This window comes from Osmerus mordax, chromosome 1 (genome assembly GCF_038355195.1).
Source record: "Osmerus mordax isolate fOsmMor3 chromosome 1, fOsmMor3.pri, whole genome shotgun sequence".
Lineage (NCBI taxonomy): Eukaryota > Metazoa > Chordata > Actinopteri > Osmeriformes > Osmeridae > Osmerus > Osmerus mordax.
This window is the reverse complement of record NC_090050.1, coordinates 19,233,641-19,253,383: the sequence shown is the minus strand read 5'-3', so window position 1 is coordinate 19,253,383 and position 19,743 is coordinate 19,233,641. Positions and strand designations below refer to the sequence as shown.

At 42.0% G+C, this 19,743-nt stretch overlaps 1 protein-coding gene across 11 annotated transcripts in view; it reads left to right on the top strand.

Annotated features, from left to right (window-relative positions):
• The window catches only part of cadpsb (Ca2+-dependent activator protein for secretion b), a 54,645-nt gene that overhangs the window by 28,323 nt on the left and 6,579 nt on the right, over positions 1-19,743 (top strand). For 3 of the 11 annotated variants that reach the window (XM_067247481.1, XM_067247707.1, XM_067247322.1), the window contains 9 exons: positions 4,201-4,337; positions 10,053-10,240; positions 11,043-11,144; positions 11,511-11,574; positions 11,688-11,859; positions 15,952-16,040; positions 17,204-17,212; positions 18,664-18,820; positions 18,949-19,090. In XM_067247481.1, the coding sequence (XP_067103582.1) occupies positions 4,201-4,337; positions 10,053-10,240; positions 11,043-11,144; positions 11,511-11,574; positions 11,688-11,859; positions 15,952-16,040; positions 17,204-17,212; positions 18,664-18,820; positions 18,949-19,090 (1,060 nt within the window). Of the gene's footprint in view, positions 1-4,200; positions 4,338-10,052; positions 10,241-11,042; positions 11,145-11,510; positions 11,575-11,687; positions 11,860-13,276; positions 13,346-15,933; positions 16,053-17,203; positions 17,213-18,663; positions 18,821-18,948; positions 19,091-19,743 lie in introns of all 11 variants that reach the window. The other 8 variants (XM_067247857.1, XM_067247399.1, XM_067247632.1 and 5 more) reach the window with 6 other exon arrangements.

The following is a 19,743-nucleotide window of genomic DNA, read 5'->3' as shown; positions in this document are numbered from 1 at the left end:
TTATTTCTTTACAACATTGGCATTTATGTCATTTACATAAACGCTTAAACACAACATCCGGATAGGTCCTTTGCCGAAACATTTAGATTATATTGAAGTCTAAAAGGTATATAGTTCATTAAAAAAACTTTCCAATTAAATGTTTTCCCACTATTGGACATTTTTCCAAGCCATAGTGTGAACAACTTTGCAGAACAAGATGAACATAAATTCTTTGTTATTTCTCCATTAATTTCTTTGTCCAGTATGTGATCGTTCTTGTGGTTAGTTGACTCCTCTGATACCAGCTGATGCCATTCAATATCCCCTCACAGTGGCACAGCCCCCCCCCCCCCACCCCACCCCCACCTCTGAAACATTGTGGCACACTGAGCGTACATGTTTCATCCCCCAGTGGTCTTGAATGGCACAGGGACCATAACATACACAGCCCTTATGACTCTGCTGCCGATGCTTGGTCTGATTCTACAATGTCGTGACAGTTAGGAGAAGTCCTGGAGTGTTTAAAAGATAGACATCCGATCCGACTATCCTCTGCTCTGACAAACTGAATAGTCTGATTGACTGAATAGGTTGTTGGATTTGTTTTTCATTAGAGGATAGCACTAAAGTGTTTCTGAAACACACATTTTTGATAATAGTTTTGAATAGTGATGAATGCTATTTATCTCTTTAAAGAAGGTCATCACTCCAACCCTTTATTTCCGTATAATGGTACAAGTCCATATCATAGTCATGATGGAGGTACAGTATAGTAAGTGCACAGTGGATCCTGAGTAAGCCAGTACACTGGTTATGTATGCCTGGCAGTTAACCTGACTGGAGATTGTTGTGAAAATCTTTTGTGCCTTGAAAGTGTAGTGAACAAACTATCTAAAATCCTGAATTCAGACTAAGTCAACTGCAGCAGAGTGATGAGAACCCTTACTGTAACTCACTTTTCTTTTTCTCTTTCTTTCTCCCTCTTCCTCTCCCCTCTCTCTGTCTCTCTCTCTCTCTTTCTCAATCTCTCTTTGCAACTCTATCTGTATTGTAAACTCACACACACTCTCACAGACCACCACTCACAAATACTCTCATGTTGGTACAGGTTGTTGTTTTTTGAGTTGTGTTTTCTTCCTCATGCTTTGCTTGTACCCTTCTCTAGTATTGCAGCTGCTAGGTCAGGGTCTCTCGTGTTTGCTCTCCTCCAGCCTTGTTGCTAGTCTTTATGTTATTCTGGTTTGTCCCTTCTTACCCTGCTGTCTTCTAGCTGGACTCAAGGGTAAGTGCTTCCCTGTAGCCGGCACAGCTCAGATAATCCCCGCTGATTATCTGACAAATGCAACGTGCTTTTCTCTCTCTTTCCCTTTCCTCTTCTCAAGTCTCGCTTCATGTCCTAGAAAGTAGTACCGTAGATAACTTTTTTTTTTATATCTCCTCAATTGAGGATTTAAATATAAGCCTCCATTTCTGTCAGTTTAGGATGCATGTATTTGAGAAGTAGAATTATATTTTGACTTAAAGTTCATTATGTAGCTATTATTTTTGCATAATTGCCTTCTCTCTTTAATCCTATTGGTGTTATACGATCCCCCAGAGTAAAGCAGTGAGATGGCATAACTGTCAATGCCTTCCAAAGTAAGGCAATTTGCTTTGGATTCAGTTTTAGTCACAAATCTTGACCACTTTATACATATTTACTATAGAGGGAGATACAAATATGTATGTTTGATAGCATTATTGAATAGTTTGGAATAATCATTTTCACTCAGTGTAAACTTGTTTGGAGAGTACAAAAACCGATACAAATAATTCGACACCCACGGTTGTCAATTTGAAATATCATATCAGACTAGTTTGGAAAGTCTGGCATCAGTTTTGACCCTTTCCTGGGACACTGAGCTAACCCTGTCTGACACGGTTCATGCTTTACCTCAGAGGGCTCAATTACTTTCAGTACTTTTTATGGGGATTCTCTTCTTGAGAGTTGGCAAATATGTATGCGGAGTATTCTGAATGCCCATGACAAGGAGTAGCCAATGCCACCCCTCCTTACCATAAAATACTCCGGACCAACCCCCCCTGTCCCGGTAGATGGGCCTATAGATAGAGGCTAGACTTGTTGAACCACCCCCATTTAGGGAGATATTTCATTTTGGTTTTCTTTTTGATTGCCCTTATTTGCCTGAACAGGAGAACACCTGTGTCATGTGTACATTGATGGAATTACAGGATTTTTTTTCATTTTCCCGCCCATCTCCCAGAGAATGATACAGATTTGCCTCTGTTGGCTTCATGCTATATACCCATGTACTTGCACCAAATTGTATTGCTACCCTGTTAGAGTATCTCAGTAGTGGTATGCCTGTTAGTGTGCTCTGTAGAGATCATGAATACACTGCAACATATTCAAGTATTGTCAACTTGCAAATGCTTAGTGAAAAGGAATGCCAGTAGATTAAATCCAAAGTTGAAAATGAGTCTGCAGATTTGCATGACATTTTAAAGCACAAAGTCACACTGTTTTACAGCATGTGATGATATAATCTATGTAACAAAGTATTTACTTGTGCCTATCTACATCAAAAACAATTCAGTCTTGTTTATTTTTTTTTCTGTAGAGTATGTATTTGTCATCAAGAGATAAAAAAAAAAAAACATTATGATAATTCCCATGGTCCATTTAGTCTATTCTGGAATCAAACTATTTCATTCCTACATTTGAGACTCAGTCTAAGAAGTCGTCCCACTCCTTCCCTGTTCAAGCCTCAGGCCCACTGTCTTCCATATTTTAAGCACTTCCCTGCTACCCTATTCATCAACTGTCTTTTACCCCTAGTTTGCCCCCTGCCCCTCTCTCTCTCTCTGTCTTTCTCTTTTTCTCCTTCATTTCTGTTTTCACACTCTCTTACTTAACTTAACAACTCCTCTTTAATTCAGTCCATTGCACGCTATGGACAATAACAGTCCTTGCCTCCTAAACTATGTATTTTCATACTTTTCACCCCTCTCTCAAACCCCTCGTTAGTCTTGCTGAAACACTTTTTGTTACCCCTACTCACCCTTCTCTTTCCCTTGGCCCCCCATCTGATCCCTTGATAAGGGTTACTGAAACACCTCCAGGGATATTCGCTACTATACATCTATGGGGGATGAAGAATTGTTTAATGGAAGCCTTTGGCCCCTGTAACCAGAACTAGTGAATGGGTATCAACTGCCACCACACCGCCATCCCCCCCCCCACCCCCCCTCCTTCCCTCACATCAGGCTGTCAGAATCCTCAGTGTTGTTGACAGTAAGGGCTTCCCTCAACCCCCCACCTTCCCCTCTCACATCATCATCACTCATCTCGGTATCCCACGGACATGACAGCTGTCACTCACTCTGAGAACATGAAAAACTCTCATCCTTTTATGAATTCTCTTTACATACATCCCTTCATCACTAATAGTGTCAGTATTTACTGTGCTACTGAGTAAATGGAACACTAAGAATTATATGAACATGTCTCAGTTGAATCAAATTGTGTTTTAGACTTCTAGGGATATTATTATCTGTCTTTACTAAATTTTACACCGCAGTTTAGGATAGACAACTTCAAAACAGCCTACAAAGCTGGATGAACAGATTTAAATCTGAATTTGATCTTAGATGAAAAATAATTATTCTGACTTGTCACTTGACAGCTGTCAGAACTGACTATAAACTATTTTTTATTGATTATTTTATAGCAAGATTATTCAAAAATCACTCTTTTGTCTGATTTGTCTTGTTTTTTTCCAGCACACAACCCATCATTTGTCAGGAACTGAGTGACATTCACCAATCGCGAATGGCAGAATCTATTGAATACATATGAATGAGAATTCATCATTACCCAACACTTTCTCAAACCTATTTTGGGTCTATAGCACTAAAATGCTCGGGACTATTACACAAATAACAAAAAGCTGCATGCATGCCCACACAGTACAACTCATCCGCTACTAACATGATAGAAAGATTAGCTAAATATCTTAGTCCAGATCAGACCGATTTACTCTGTATGACACAATGCAAGTTGACAATGTAAGCTGTAAGTGTTTATAATTTGCCCTAGAAGTAGAAAGAGAAGCCTAGTGTTTGTGTTGTGCTTAGGTAGAGACATGCTTTTCCTCTGCCTCTGTGAGATCCTCTCCTCTGAACCATGTCCTTTTCCTTGTGCCGTTGGCTGGATAGATGCAGACAGAGCTCAGAAACACGGCATGGATGAGTTTATCTCCGCTAACCCCTGTAGCTTTGACCACGCCTCCCTGTTTGAGATGGTGCAGCGCCTCACCCTGGACCACAGGCTCAATGACACCTTCTGTTGCTTGGTGAGTGACCTTTACATTATTCCTCTGTGAGTCACAACAGATAGGTGTACCTGTTTAGCGCTAACCTGACTGTGTTAACTTAGTTGTGACTATCAGGGGTTGACATTCATTTTTTGAGCCACTTGTCCTTCGGGCAAGTTAGACATATTCTTTACAAACATCACTATGGTTTAGGCACACGCAAGCTTGGCTCTACGCCATTCTACTTTAATTGGGTGTGCTTAATTTTATATTTAGATCTATTTAATATCTTACATATTGTTTAGCTCTTTAGTATTACACTTAATTTAAAAAGTAGAATGTATAAATAAAATAAGATCTTTATACGTTTATTGTATGCACCTTCCTACACAAACACAGTAAATTCTGTGTTTGTGTAAAAATACATAGCAATAAGAACAATTATTCTGATTGCCTTTGGTTCCGTTGCACGGCTTAGGAATAATTTAGGCAAAAGATAACGGTAGCTAACTAGTGCAATTACCTATAAGTAATAGACTCGGCTATGCTCTGCACTATTCCACAAAAGTGAAGAAAGGAGGAAGCTTTTGGAAAGACAAGTGGAATTTGTCACAGCACAGAGAGTTGGAGAGGATGCACGAGCTGTGGGTGTGGCAGGAGCATTACACCAGTTGTAAAGCTTAAGAGTCTATGCAAGTTCAGTGGCAGCATGAGGGACGTCCATCGCTGGACAAAGGACTGGGAAAGCCTGCAGAAGCAGGGGGAACCTTCCGGATCAGTTGAAGTCAAGAAAATCCAACTCTTAGGGGTTGACATTAATTTGTTGGGCCACTTGTCCTTCGGGCAAGTTAGACATATTTTTTACTTGTCCAACACCTGAATGTACTTGTCCAAAACTAAAACATTTGCTAATGTATAAAGAAGACAACTATAGACAGAAAGCAAATGGATAAATGTTATTTTTAGAACTGATTGGGCTTGTTTCGTACAAATTACTTGAAGTCACTGTGACATTGACATCTTGACAGGCAGGCATACATGTGTAAATGAGCTTGTTCCTTTGAACAAAGAGGAGGATCTGAAATGATAACTAGAGAGGGTACAATTTCTAGGGAAATTGTGGGGTGAGCTCCTGTATTTTTGTACGCCCTTCGACTGGTTAGCTCCTGCGATTCCCACACAGCAGAAGTGTAGTAGTTAGCTTGCTCTACAATTTACTGGGGCTAGGTCTGAATCTAGTAGCAAAACAAAGCACAGCTGCCAGCTGTAGGTATATGCAGGTAGCAACGCTAGTGCTAAATAACTATTTAGCTGGTCGGCTCCATGACACCGGGTAAGTAGGGCTTGTGAGACTGCTCACCAAAAGAACGAAGGGGAACAAAGTAGCCTCAACTTTCCAAGACTTTTAGCTACGGTACTAATGCTGATATCGCTGTCTGTCTTACTAGAAAGTAGAGCCCGACCGATATATCGGCAGGCCGATATTAGGCATTTTCCAAACTATCGGTATCTGCATTTATAATGGCCAATAAATGAATATTAAAGTTTTTTAAAAAGGACTACGTTTCATATCTTAAGTTTATATTTTTATACATTTTATGTATCAGAACTTTAATATATTTTGATGTTCCTCTGTTCTGATGTGACAATAAAACAAACAAGTTTATTTTTAAACTGCATTATCATATTATTTTAGTGAGGAAATAATAACAGGAGTCAGATGGCTGAGTGGTTAAGGAATCGGGCAATAATCAGAAGGTTGCCGGTTCGATTCCCGGCAGTTTAAAATGACGTTGTGTCCTTGGGCAAGGCACTTCACCCTACTTGCCTCTGGGAATGTCCCTGTACTGGTTGTAACAAAACCAGGCTGCAACACCACTCAGTCCTGGAATGTAGAGTCTACAATGTACCATCTTCTCCACTCATACTGGAACAGAAGGGAGAGAAGGGGTGGGGGGGAGAACGATGAAGTCTCTTCACTGGAATAGCTTAGTTTTCCAACTATGAGCCTTTCTTGACAGTTCACTCGCATCCATGATGATCTTTTGACATGTCTCAAAGGTGTAGCGGAGCTTTGTAGGGTACTGCATGTTCAATGCATAAAAGAGCCCAAACAACATTGCAGAAGCAAGTGCTACATTCTCAAGATCTTGAAGCACCATCACAACTCGAGGACTATCCTGAAATCAGAGGGTTCACTGTTTGCAGTGTCTTTCACGACATAGGTCCCGACTGTCGTTCTCTCTATGGCACTGAGGAAATCGGTCTCAGCCCTTTCCTGGTCAAAAGAACATACAATGCAATTCTTTAATGATAGTTCCGGCATTTTGTCACTTGGCTTGTAAACAATCCAACAGGGTAATAATTTCTACCTTCAGCAAGGATAAAATATATCTGAAAATAGACGAAAAATGTAAATAAATCCAATGCCCCACTGTTTATGACCTCCTACCCAGGCAAAACTGTATGTGTGTGAACACATATAAAAAACTACCAGACCGATTTGTATGAAACTTGGTGAAGGGGTGTAGCATTGGCCAACATAATTATGACCATGATTCGTCATTAGGCTCCTTAACAATCACTGCAAAAGAGCTGCAGTTCCTGTGCAGACAGAAGAACCTAGCAGAACAACCATCTCTCCAGCTCTCCATCGTAGCCAAAGCCCACCTGAGAGGTCACGACAGCTAGCCAGACTCGTTAGATCAGAGAGGTATATTAACATCGCATCGTTTGAGTATCGTAAAAGTCGAGACTTCAGGACCCCGGGTTCTGGACTGGATGGAGTGCTACAGAGATGGCGTTCTGCTAGGTTCTCCTGTCTGCACAGGAACTGCAGCTCTTTTGCAGTGATTGTCTCCTATGTGTGTGTAAGTGTGTCTCTTTAGTACAGGTTTACTGTGCAACACTAGTTCACTCCAATGTTAATACTTAGCTAACTCTATAAAACTAGCATTTGCATTCGCCTGACCCACAGCTGAGTTAGCTAATAGTTAATCCAATATTTGGAGCCGGGAAAACCTACAAATTTGTACATATAATTTGAACAGTACTTACTACGAATCTTTAGCTCAGGCAACATATATTCCTATTTTACTGACGCCAGCCGCAAATTAGCCACCTTATGTGAAGGTTCTGGCATCGACCATGTGAGACTTAGAGCTAGCTATCAAACTAGACAAAAAATGTTGCTATCATGACGGATTTACTGGATTTGATTATTCAAATTAATGTAGTACGGTATTAACTGCACAAGTAAAACATAAGTACGCACACACATGACTAGCAGAGAAATTGGATGAATGCTGATATCTTACCGTTACACAGCATAAGTCACGATCCTGGCAGGCAGCGCGGAGGTGAAATGGTGGAAATGAAAAACGGTTGGGAAAGCGCGAAATCTGACGTCATATCCACCTTAAAACGATTTCACTTCCCGAAAATTGCATGTAAACCAATCTCATACGTTTTAACTAGGCATGCACCGATCCGACTTTTTCAGTCCCGATACCGATGCCTGGGCTTTGTGTATCTGTCGATACCCGATACCGATCCGATACCGTTGTTGAATTAATAATAAACTGTATACCTTCCACCTTATACCTTCCTTCTACCATGTGGAAGAGACTAAAGGCACCAGACTTTCCTAACTAAACATTACTTTCCTAACTAAGACAAAATAACAGATGTAAAGTACTGAATTCTTATTTATTTGTAATTTAAAAAACACTTGTGCATTCAAAATTCAAAAATAGAATGTAATCAAACGTATTAAAATAAATAAAATGTAGTAGTAGAAACAAAATAGTGTATTGGTCAAACATACAATAGTAATCAAACAGTTACCAAACATTGTAAACGTAAAAAAAATATTTGAATTCTTATTTATTTGTTGTCGCTGGTGTGTGAACCATGGACATTTTTAGCTTGAAGCATTGCACCTAGCGGTGTAAAGCTTGTGTCCAACCAGTGGACAGTTAAACTTAAAAGTAACATGGAGCGAGCCAAAGAGTCGGCTGTGTGGAGATATTTCACGCTTACCACGCCAACTAGTTCGTCGGCTGTTTGCAATGTCTGCAAAGTAGAGCTAAATGTTTTGAGGGGTGGTGTTAGTACTGCAAAGTGCAATACTACCAATTTAATCAAGCACATCCAAAAGCACAATGCTAGGAGCACGCCGAATTCCTGCAGCTCAACAACTCTACTATACTCGCACATGTGTGATCGTTCGAATGCGGGTCTCACAGCGTAACGTAGCATATGCGATTTCGAAAATTCTAACTGAATATTTTCCGATAGACAAATACTGTGCGACAAACGCTGTATGACTTCAATATGTACTAATGAGAAGGCTAACAGGTATAAGTAGCATGCTAGTGCTACGAGTATTATGCTTGCTAATTAGCCTAACTTGCTTAACTACTCCGTTCTGACTATTATGTTAGGACATAACTTGTAGTGATGGGCATTCCGGGCTCGTATGGCTCAGCTCACTAAAAAGAGCCGGCTCTTTTGGCTCCCGAACGGTTCTTAAAATACATGTTTTAACTATGAATTTGCCTATGATAGGTGTGTAAACAATTTGAATTAAATTATGAAATGAAATCATACTCGACCATAACCACATATCTTAAAAAATGCATTGATTTGTCATGGCTCTCCTCCGAGTTTTGACTACTCTCTGACTGTGTGAGTTGGCTCGGCCCTCCCTCATGCAGGATTGACAGGAACAGACGATGATCGTGTGCGCCTTTAAGCCTACAAGTATTTTTTCGTTGTTCTTTGAATAAGTCAATTATTTTAAATACAAATAAAATTAATTATTTCATAATCATTTAGTTTTTATAGGCTGTATTATCTATTAAAAATAGAGTCGGCTCTTCAGATATGCGAGCCAGCTCCCGACGTTCACCTTCAAGAGCCGGCTCGTTCGCGAACGACCCATCACTAATAACTTGGCTTGATATTCTGGTATAGGAAAATACTATTGGTTCATTGGAAAGCTAACGTAAGCTACGAAAGCTAAGAAGTAAAGCTAACGTTTAGCTAGTTTCCAGTGCTCTAGCTACATCTCAAAATGAAATCATGGGTTTAAAGCGATTCTGTTAGAGTTTGATAGGCTATATAACTACATTTGTTTAAGCTAAATTATGACAGTTGACTTACCTGTCTGCAATACCAGAGAAATCCCTTCAAGTTGAGCAGTAGGCTACTGTACATCATCTCTCCATCAGTATCATGTCAAAACCCGGGAAACTTCTGGCCAGGTCGGGACGAATCTCCTCACTCTTTTCGCCTCGTTCTAGGCATTTTTAGCATTAGGTTGATGAGTGTTTAATCGTGGTTGAGGGATGGGGCGCTTACCTGTTTTTTGCCCAGGTTTCGGTGTATTAAGAAACATTTTCTCACTGAACTCCACTTTAATGCTAACCGATTTAAATCCGAATAAGTAATCACGAGGACACGATTGGCGCCGGCGGGCTACATTCATGGCAAGAGCAGTAGAACACGCGGATCCATTCATAAATGCGCGGATTCATTAAATGTCAGACTGTAGCTGCATTATAGAAAGACAAAAATGTTGTATTTGCTTGCACTGATACTTTTTCTTTTTTTTTACTTGTCCGTTCGGGCAAGTTCAGTCTTCATTATATTTGTCCCATTTCTTTTAAAACTTGTCCCGGACAATCGGACAAGCCTTAATGTCGATCACTGGACTATGATAACACACCCCTCCTTCCCTGTGCTGTGCAGGGATGGTTCAGTCCAGGTCAGGTGTTTGTCCTGGATGAGTACTGCGCCAGGAATGGAGTGCGGGGGTGTCACAGACATCTCTGTTACCTGCGCGATCTGCTGGAGAGGGCGGATAACGGGGCCATGATTGACCCCACCCTGCTTCACTACAGTTTCGCATTTTGCGCCTCTCATGTCCATGGCAACAGGTGCGAACTACCTCCCTCACTGAGTGCTGTAGAGGGAGTTACCACGGTCTGAGAGTGGAAAGGGGACGACTTCATATTTTTCATTGCATATCCAAGAGGAGATGCAATAGCTAGAGAATGAGCCAGAGTCATCTACACTGAAGCATCCAATCGTCTCTTATGATTTCTCATTTCTGTATTTGCCTCATCATATTAAGTTATTGAATCTAAATTTGTTTGTTCTTTGTTCATATTTATTTGTAATCAATTATTGTTTGTTTTTTGTTTCCATGATATTTCTTTTCTCTGTCTTTTCTTTTCCCTTTGAAGCCATAGTCTTATAATGTCCGTGTTGCTCATCCTCCCATGCATCCCCTAAAGTCAGAGAGGGCACCAGTTACTGGGGGCCCCTGATGTGTTCTGATGGCCCCAGGGGGCCCCTGATGTGTTATGATGGCCCCAGGGCCCCACAGAGCTCCCAGAGTTCAGAACCAGGGGCTAGTTCTAAACTGACTAGCAAAATGAAGTTTAGAAGAAAAAGATCCTCCAAATCACAACTCACCCAAGAATCCCCAGTAAGGTAAGCTACAGCTACAGCTTACCTATAGCTAAGCTATAGCTACAGTATAGTGACGGGTTCATGCCTGTCATTCAGATGGAAGTTCGGTTGGTCAACACCATAGAAATGTACTGACCTTCAGCAGACCGGATGAATGCTGAATGGAATGACCTGACTAGTTTTTGGCAAAAATCCTCCAGTTCACATGACAGACTCACTGACGCAGTGCTTCACGGTGGCTCTATCGTGTGTGTGTGTTCTCAGGCCAGATGGATTGAGCACGGTCAAAGTCGATGAAAAAGAGCGCTTTGAAGAAATCAAAGAGCGGTTGCGAGTGATCCTGGAAAACCAGATCACACATTTCAGGTGAATTTGCCTGTCTCTTACTCACATGGTCATTCTTTATTTTACTGTGTGGTTTTACTGCTCCTAGATTAATAAACATGAACAAGATGTAAAAGTCTAGTTTTAATGTATTGTTTTTTACAAGTAACTTTAAGATCAAATAAATTATTCTTACATTATGTACTCTACTGGTACTAAAATAAAACAATTGCTCTTGTACATAACATCCCACCGCTTATTCCCATAATTATTTAAACTAATAAATGTCACTGCAATAATAATGTACTGCAGTAAAATACATAGTTACTATTAATCTGTTGATGTCTGTTGTCTTAATGACTGTTAGGTCCAGGGCCACATCACAGTGAGTTGTGTGTCTCCCTCTAGATACTGCTTCCCTTTTGGCCGTCCTGAGGGAGCACTGAAGGCTACCCTGTCTCTGCTGGAGAGGGTTCGTAACTTGCATTTGACTGCTGAATACTGAAAATCATTTTGTTAATTAACTTTAAGATAAAAAGAGGAATATATCAATATGTACTTTGTTTCCCCCCCCCATCCCGACAGGTGCTGATGAAGGACATAGTAACCCCTGTCCCACAAGAGGAAGTTAAAGGGGTAATCCGCAAATGTCTGGAGCAGGCTGCTCAGCTTAACTACCAACGGATCACAGAATATGCTAAGATTGAAGGTAACAAAACAGCATGCGTCACAAACACATCTTCAGCATGGCACCAGTGTGCTACAGTAATACTCCAAGACTTTACAGTTAACCCTTGCTTGGCGGCTGTACTTTCTCAACAGTATTAATTTTCCAAGATGATGGTGCACTAATGTAATCAGTTAAAATTTCAGATCAGTTTGTCATATGGGTTTTCATATATGGTGTTTGCAGTATGGCTCTTCAAAGGTATAGTGTTAACATGTGCCTCTTGAGTCTCTCAAGTGTTGCGCACGGTCAGGTTTGGTTCTAAAGCACATCGGACCTTTAGAACCAAACTAGTCAAGAGGGAAATCCTCACAGAAGTATAAAACACAACCGAGGACAGATATCCTGTGAAGGTGCCGTTATTGCTTTGTCACAGAACTGGATTCAAGTTGTAACTGTATTGGTTTATTTTACTTCCAGAAAACATTTCTCAGTCTTTTGTTTGTCTCTCAGTCAAATAACTCTCTCCTTTGTTTCAGGCCTGCTTTAGCTCTGTGGTGTACTGTAGGTCAAGTTGGCTTTTTTGTAAAGATGTGTGAGTAAAAATGCATTCAAAACCAAGCCCTGAAATCTGAGTGCTGGCCCCCTATTGTGTCATGAGTTTTCTAGCTGTATTCAAGACTCTTGACATGTGGTGTTCAGTCCATAAAGTCCACCTACTTTACACTCCATGTGTATATCTTTATCAGTGAGTCTTGCTCTGACTCCCCACTATACCTGTCCTAGAAGCCTCCCCCCATTGGACTCTACCTCTAAACCCCCTCCCCCACCAAGTGTCCTTGTTGGCCCCCTCTCTCCGCCCCTGCTGTATCTCTCTACCTGTCCCTCTCTCTCTCCTCTCCCCTGTCTAAGGGACCTCTGCCTTCCTCTCCCTGTCCTTCTGTTTTCTCCTCCTCGTTCCTCCTCCAGTAATTGGCTTCGTCACTTTTATCACTTCACTCTGATCCCTACTCGTGATAAGTGGCTTTGAAGCCAATGCAAAGGAATGCTGGAATTGGACACTTACAAACCAGCATCTGTCACCTGCATGTGCTGCAAGACATTATTATGGAGAGCTGTTTCTTTGTAGGCATTGGGCTAACCAGATAGAAACTCCAGAGAACCTGATGATTGGGAATACTGTACTTCCCACCATTTGATCTTCTGACAAAAGCCATGTCCATGCCTAGAAAGAAGAACCCCAGGGTGCCTAAGATACTAAGGTGATGAACCCTTATTATCTTGCCATACCAAGTGAACTTATTTCCCCCTGTCCTCGTGGTGGTGGTCCAATATCAATAGTTCCTTGTAGTGTTAGCTACATTTTTCACTGGACTTTGTCATTGGACCAGCAAGGCCAAGCCAAGGCAGCACTCACCAGGACAGGCCTCTTCCCATCAGTCCCTGACGTCTGGCCTTCCCCCTTCTGACCCCAGCCTCTTGCATGCCCCGATCCTTTCTCCTGTAGGGAAAAAGAGGGAAATGTATGAGCACCCTGTCTTCTGCTTGGCGTCACAAGTGATGGATTTAACCATCCGTGAGTACCTTCCTCATCCTCTCCATCTCTCCCACCCCTTCCAACATTCTTTCTTCACGTTGCCCCTATCCTCTTTCACTTCCCTCAGCTATGTCCTCTCCTCTGTGTTTTTGTATCTGTCGCTCATGTCTGTGAGAGAGCAAGTGGGGAGAGCGCCAGTCAGAGATCTGGACTGCTGCAGTACAGCAGCCAGGGACCTGGGCAGTACTGCATTGTGCCAACTGTTTGTGGTGATGAACATGAATGAGCGGTCTGTAAGCTTCTTTCTTTTGGTTGGACACCCATTCCTGTGACTTGAATGCATTTTTACTTTGCTTCTGTGTTATCTCCCTCAGTCGTCTAGTCATGTGTCAGTGGTGCTGGCTGTGCGGGTCGGGCAGGTAGGATATGTCCCCTGGCACTGCCACAGCACGCAGTAGAAACGGTAGCTGTTGGCAAAGGTTCCAGCTGAAGAGTGGGTGTACTGCATACTGTGCAGAGTTCCTGTTTGTGTTTCAACTCAAGTCATCACAAGTGTGTCCTGTCTCAGATCTTTGCAGCTGTTGTGTGTCTTAATTTGATGACAGTCTGAGCTTTGTATGTTCGTGGAGACACATCTTGCCGTCAGTGTTTACTTTTCAATGTTCCTCAGCCTTCAGGCTTTAGGTTTCCACTTGTCACGTCTCTTGTCTCTCCTTTGTGGATTCTTTGTGTTTTGTCTAGCTACATCATGCTGCTGGAGCTCTGAGAAATACTCTGAAATCTCCAGGGCCAGATGGAGATGAATAACAACTTTTACTTACCCCCTCGCCCCCCCCCCCCCCTGCAGATTATAGATAACCCTAAAATGTATGAATCCTTAATATTAATAACTTAACATATTTCTTGTCTTTTCTCTTTTTCTCTCTCTGAAGTTGAGAAAAATGAAAAAAAGGATCCAAAGGATCCAGGTGAAGCCCTGTTTAACTTGTGGCTCAGACCCAGACCATATCTAGGCCCATGTTTATGCACCACACATACACATTTCCCTCCCATGTCTTGGCATGTTCTTTCACAAACAACCCTTTTCAATGGGATTTAAACCTAAACATATTTGGATTGAGATTGTATCCAATCATGTTGGGTTAGAAAATGTACTTTCCCATTTTCAATTTTCCTGGCAGTGATGATTGAAAGAAAGATAAATATGATAAAGTGATGCAATCTCTTACAAATGAACACTTTATAAGAACACAGCATCTCCAATGTGTTGAAGCAAAACAGTGCAGCAGTATATCAAACTATCAGAAGATCACCTTATTCTCAGAGTTGGAATTGGCAAACATTTCATACATATCTTTATCATTGAAATGAATTATTTCTGAACTACAACAAGATCAATCACAAAACAAGAAAGCTACTCTTAAGTTAGATATTTAAAGTGTTTACACATCAAGAAACACATTGGAAATGGGTGAAGTATGAGATGAATGACTACGAAACACTCATTACCTTGATAGTCACTATCAATACTTCTGCCTGCCTCATGCAAACCCAGGATCCAATTAGAAAACACACAATGTACAGTCTCACTCTGGCAAATGAAGCCTGTTCGGTCCCTCTGGTGAACTGCTTTGCATGATCCCTCTTCAGACCTGTTTGGAATGCTTTAGGCCTAGCAAGACCCTCCTTAGCATGACTATATACTGTAAGAATACTATCTGTCATAATATCACAACAATCTCACTACAACATGCCCCATATAAACACAGGTCATCTCAGAGCTCATAGGCCTAAACTGCACCCCTTTTGCCATAGTTACCTATTTATTAGATAGCTGTTGATTCACTTGGGCTTCATGGCCATAACCTTAACCACCTGTGGACTATCACTGAAGTGATATCACCAACACTGTTCATTTAGCACAGTGCCATCTGATTAATCAGACCAGCACACAAATATTTTCTCAAGAATTGTATGCACAGCTGTATGTCCTTTTTATTTCAAGTCCATGTTAGCCATTCAGTTAAATGTTCCAATAATTTGCCTAATTTGCTGCATACTTTGTATTGTTCTGACAGCCTTATATCATCACATTCAGATGTTTACAGTCATCTTGCACCAAAATACATGTAAAAGGCTATGCTCTTCCCATTCAACCATACTGTACACATTCTGTCATTCGTTTGGCACGGAAACAGCATTCAGGGTAGAGCATTTTGCATGAAGGGTATAATGACTCTTGTTACCTTTCGCTTGATAAGTAGATGGATTATATCCTAACATCACTTGCCTGTATACAAGGGAATAATAAGTGCATGCTAATCTATAGTAGGTGTGTCTCATTTTCATCTTTAGTGCAATCGGTCTGCTTGCTATCCCTATAACAATCTACTGACTGTCCCGCAAAGGGTCAACTCGCCGAAGATTATACAGTGTTTGACTTGTACACATGCCCGAGTGACTTCAGCAGAGGCATCTTGATATTTTATTCATGTTGTCTTAAACAAATCTATGTAGGGAAATTAGAGGGCTAGAAATCTTAGATAAGCTCCTAATGAAAGCTCTCCGGCCATTTCCCTGTGTGCTCGACTAACCCCCTCACCCTCATCCTCATCCTTCTGCTTCAGAGAACGTAGGCCGCTTAGTCACGCCTGCCAAAAAACTGGAGGAAACTATTCGCCTGGCGGAGTTAGTCATAGAGGTCCTCCAGCAGAACCAGGAGCACCACGCTGAGGTGAGTGGGCCGGCCCTCTTCTCCCCCGTCTCAGAGCTCCATCTCTCTCCACCCTCACTCATCCCTCAACAGAAGTAGTTCTCCTCCCAGGCCTCTGAAATGTGCCTCTGTCTTTAAAATATCTCTAATAGAGTGCTTATAAACAGCCAAAAGCCTAGTAGCATAGTCTAGTTGGATGAAGAATGTTAACAATATGTCAGGATACAGTACAGTCAGGTTGTGAATTGGAAAAGGGTAGTATGTGCAGTCCCCTCTTTCATTCTCTTAGTGGTGCAGTGCTGCATACACCACTGGTACAGAGCTCCCTGTAAACCATGCAGTGTACTATGGGTAGCAGTACTGCACTACTCCACTGTAGATCAGTAGATGATGCATGCTCATTCAGTGGAACATCTTCCAAATATGGAACACAGTTGCACTGATCCAGTTTACACTGCACTACGGGTGTCTTCTGTATTTTTATATAGATATATATCGATTCTGTGAGAGAAGCATGAGGAGCATGTATACATTGATCTAGATCTAGAGGTGGTCCTAGTGTGATCTGAATATTTGCAGATAAGCAGATTTATTCTATTTCTCTGAATATGCTTGACAGGCGGCAGTCACAAGTTCTGGAGATCAATCGGTACAGTATCTACTATTTCTCTTTCTCTCCAGTCCCATCACAAACCTCCCCCTCTCGCATGTGTGCCAGTGAGGCCATAGTGGTGTCTGTAGAGTAGGGGTGAGGGGATAGAGTGGGACGGGTGGGTGTTTGTTGGCACTGAAATAACAGCCAACCTGCTAAATATTTTAAGTACAGAAAGGCTGCGCACCACAGTGTGATCACATAGCATGTCCATTGGGCCATAAAGACCTTTCCTCTGTACAGTAGCAGCATGCTGAAGTAAGAAATCGCCAGAGAAGGCTCCATGTGGTCCTTAGGCCGAGTTCACCATGAACATTGTGTCTCTCTACCATCCAGCGTTTTAAGTTGGTTTTCACGGCTCACTCTGAGTTTAGAGCATTATCCTCCTGGCTTCTCCTCTGTCATCACTCTGCTGTCCCTGCTGTCTAAGACGCTCCCAAACCCTGTAAGAACAATGTCTGACAGAAACGTTGTTGTTTTGTACATCTCCCTGTGTTCTCACTGTTCGTACAATATGTGACGGTCCAAGCAGGGAAAAGAGGTATGTGGTGAAGCTGAATGAGAAACCCCCCCCCTCCCAAACACGGTCTGTGCATGTCCAGTAGATGACCCTCTCCTCCCCCTTTCCCTCACCTCACTTCTCTTTAACACTGGTACAGTCCCTCTCGACTGTTGCCTTGGTGATACTGTAGCACCAGCCAGTGTGGTTGAGCTGCGGCCCTGTCGGAGACTTCCAGACCTTGCCTGTGTCTGGCCCATGACCCTCCTCACAGAATGGAGCTCTAATAGCACCTCGGCTCTGCCTCTCCCCAGTTGTCCTTGTTCCATTTGCCCTTCCCCCTGCTCCATTTTCTCTGCCCCTGAGTGCTCACTTTCTCCTTGAATGTGATGGAGGACAGCCTTGTTTGCTGCCTGTACTGTGGCTCTAACCTAAATGCTGTCTAGTATTGTTCGTGTTAAGAGGGGTGGGCAGGTAAGTAGAAAGGTAAGTAAGGACGTGACTGCCATTCATGTGGCTTTAGTTCCCCTTGGCAGATGTTTGTCAGAAAGACTGAGTTGAAATCCGAGCATGCAGCATTATTATATAGGATTATGCCTTTGTCTGTTAATGGTTTCCCTTCTTGAATTTGGAGAATGTCAAATTTTAAGTCATGAGCAAATGAGCCAAGACTGCCAGCACAAGAGCAACATCAACAGATGCAGAGAGAGAGGTCCACATATCCACACTGGGAAACTGACACCTCAAATTCACCTCTCAGACAATTGCTGTGGCTATCACCTGGAGGTGTTGTGACAGATATGCTATGTGCTGCAGTCTTTGACGTGCCTTCTCTAAAACGGCACAGTGCATGTGTCACATTCACATCTCGCAGGGTGTGTTGTTATGCCAATGATGTGAATGGTGGAAACCCGGTCTCCTACTTGGAGAGCAAAGCATGCAGGGAGTTCCATGTGTGCATGAGAAAGGCACCCAAGCTTTCCCCATTAGTTTACAGGAAACTTCTGAATAATTATGACTGAAATAAGGCACAGACTGTTAACCAAATTAAATTCATTGCTTTTGATACATATCTCATGTACAATTTAATTTTAAGATCCAAATTCAGAAACGTTAATAGATGTTATTGATATATTATAGACAGTACAGTACACGTAATGTTCTGATTGCACAGTAGGGTCCTACAGTAGCTTCAAATGAATTGAGTTCGTCTTTTACTTGATATTTTACACAGTCCAGTCCAGTCACACCACTATTAAAAGACTTTTTTGTAGTTTGTCCTTAAAACACACTGCACTGGGTAACTATACACAATGCTATGTTGCTCTGCTGGTTTGGGGATTGCAGTGTTTATGGTGTGGTAAGGTCCTTATTAGCTCCCGTTTATTTGTGCCTCTCTCCGCCCTGCCCTGCCCTCCCTGCCTTGCCTCGGCCTGCACTGCTCTGTTCTGACTGGGCTCTGAATTCACCCTCTGCTCCTGGTGTCTCCTTAGGCCTTCGCCTGGTGGACAGACCTCATGGTGGAGCATGCTGAGAACTTCCTGGCCATGTACGCTGTAGACATGGATGCTGCCCTGGAGATCCAGTCTCCTGAGAGCTGGGACAGCTTCCCTCTCTTCCAGCTGCTTAATGACTTCCTCCGAACTGACTGTACGTGTGTTCACTCTCTGTAGGAACTGAGGCCTGGTACCAAACTTTGTATAACCACATGAACAATTGAATGTGAATGCTTCTCTCTCTCTTTCTCTTTTTCTCTCTCTCCCTCTCTCTCTGTCCAGATCACCTGTGCAATGGAAAGTTCCACAAACACCTGCAGGACCTGTATGCTCCTCTGGTGGTTAGATATGTGGACCTGATGGAGTCTTCCATCGCACAGTCAATTCACAGGGGCTTTGAGCGAGAGTCATGGGAGCCTGTTAAGTAAGGGACCTACTTTTAACCAAACAAAGTGTAGGATGGTTGGGGATGCCAGGGGTTCGCCTAATGACTGAACCAATCCAGAAACACCATATGTGTATGATGCTCCACATACAGGCAGAGGAATGAAGTGCAATTTGTTAAGTTCAACTCACTTTAAGGCAATACTAAAACTACTACCATGTTTACCCTATTACATGCCAGGTCCCTTAGTTGAGGGTAATACCTAATAGTTCCATCTTTTTGTTCTGTGGACTAACCCTCATAGTGTGTGCTTTGAAATGTTGTCCGGGGAGAGAAGGTCTCCAGTTTATTCTGTTGCCAAGTTCTTTTATTCTTAAATAGTATGTTTCTGACTTTGCCATTCCTTTTAAATGTTTGCTTATGGTCTGTTTATATTTTAACATAAAGGAAACTTGTCAATGAGCACTGAAGCAAAAAAACATACAAAAAAAACAGTATTTGCTTTACATGATTGTTGTTCCGTCCCGCTGCTTTTGTAATATGTTTGTCTCTGAGTTCAACTGAGTGTAAATATAGGTCCTCTATGTACTGTATCTGTGAGTCCGAACCCTACTGCTCTTAAACCTGTGTGTACTGTACATGTCTGCTATGTATGCTCTGTATGTCTCAAAATAATCAGTTACTTTATGTGA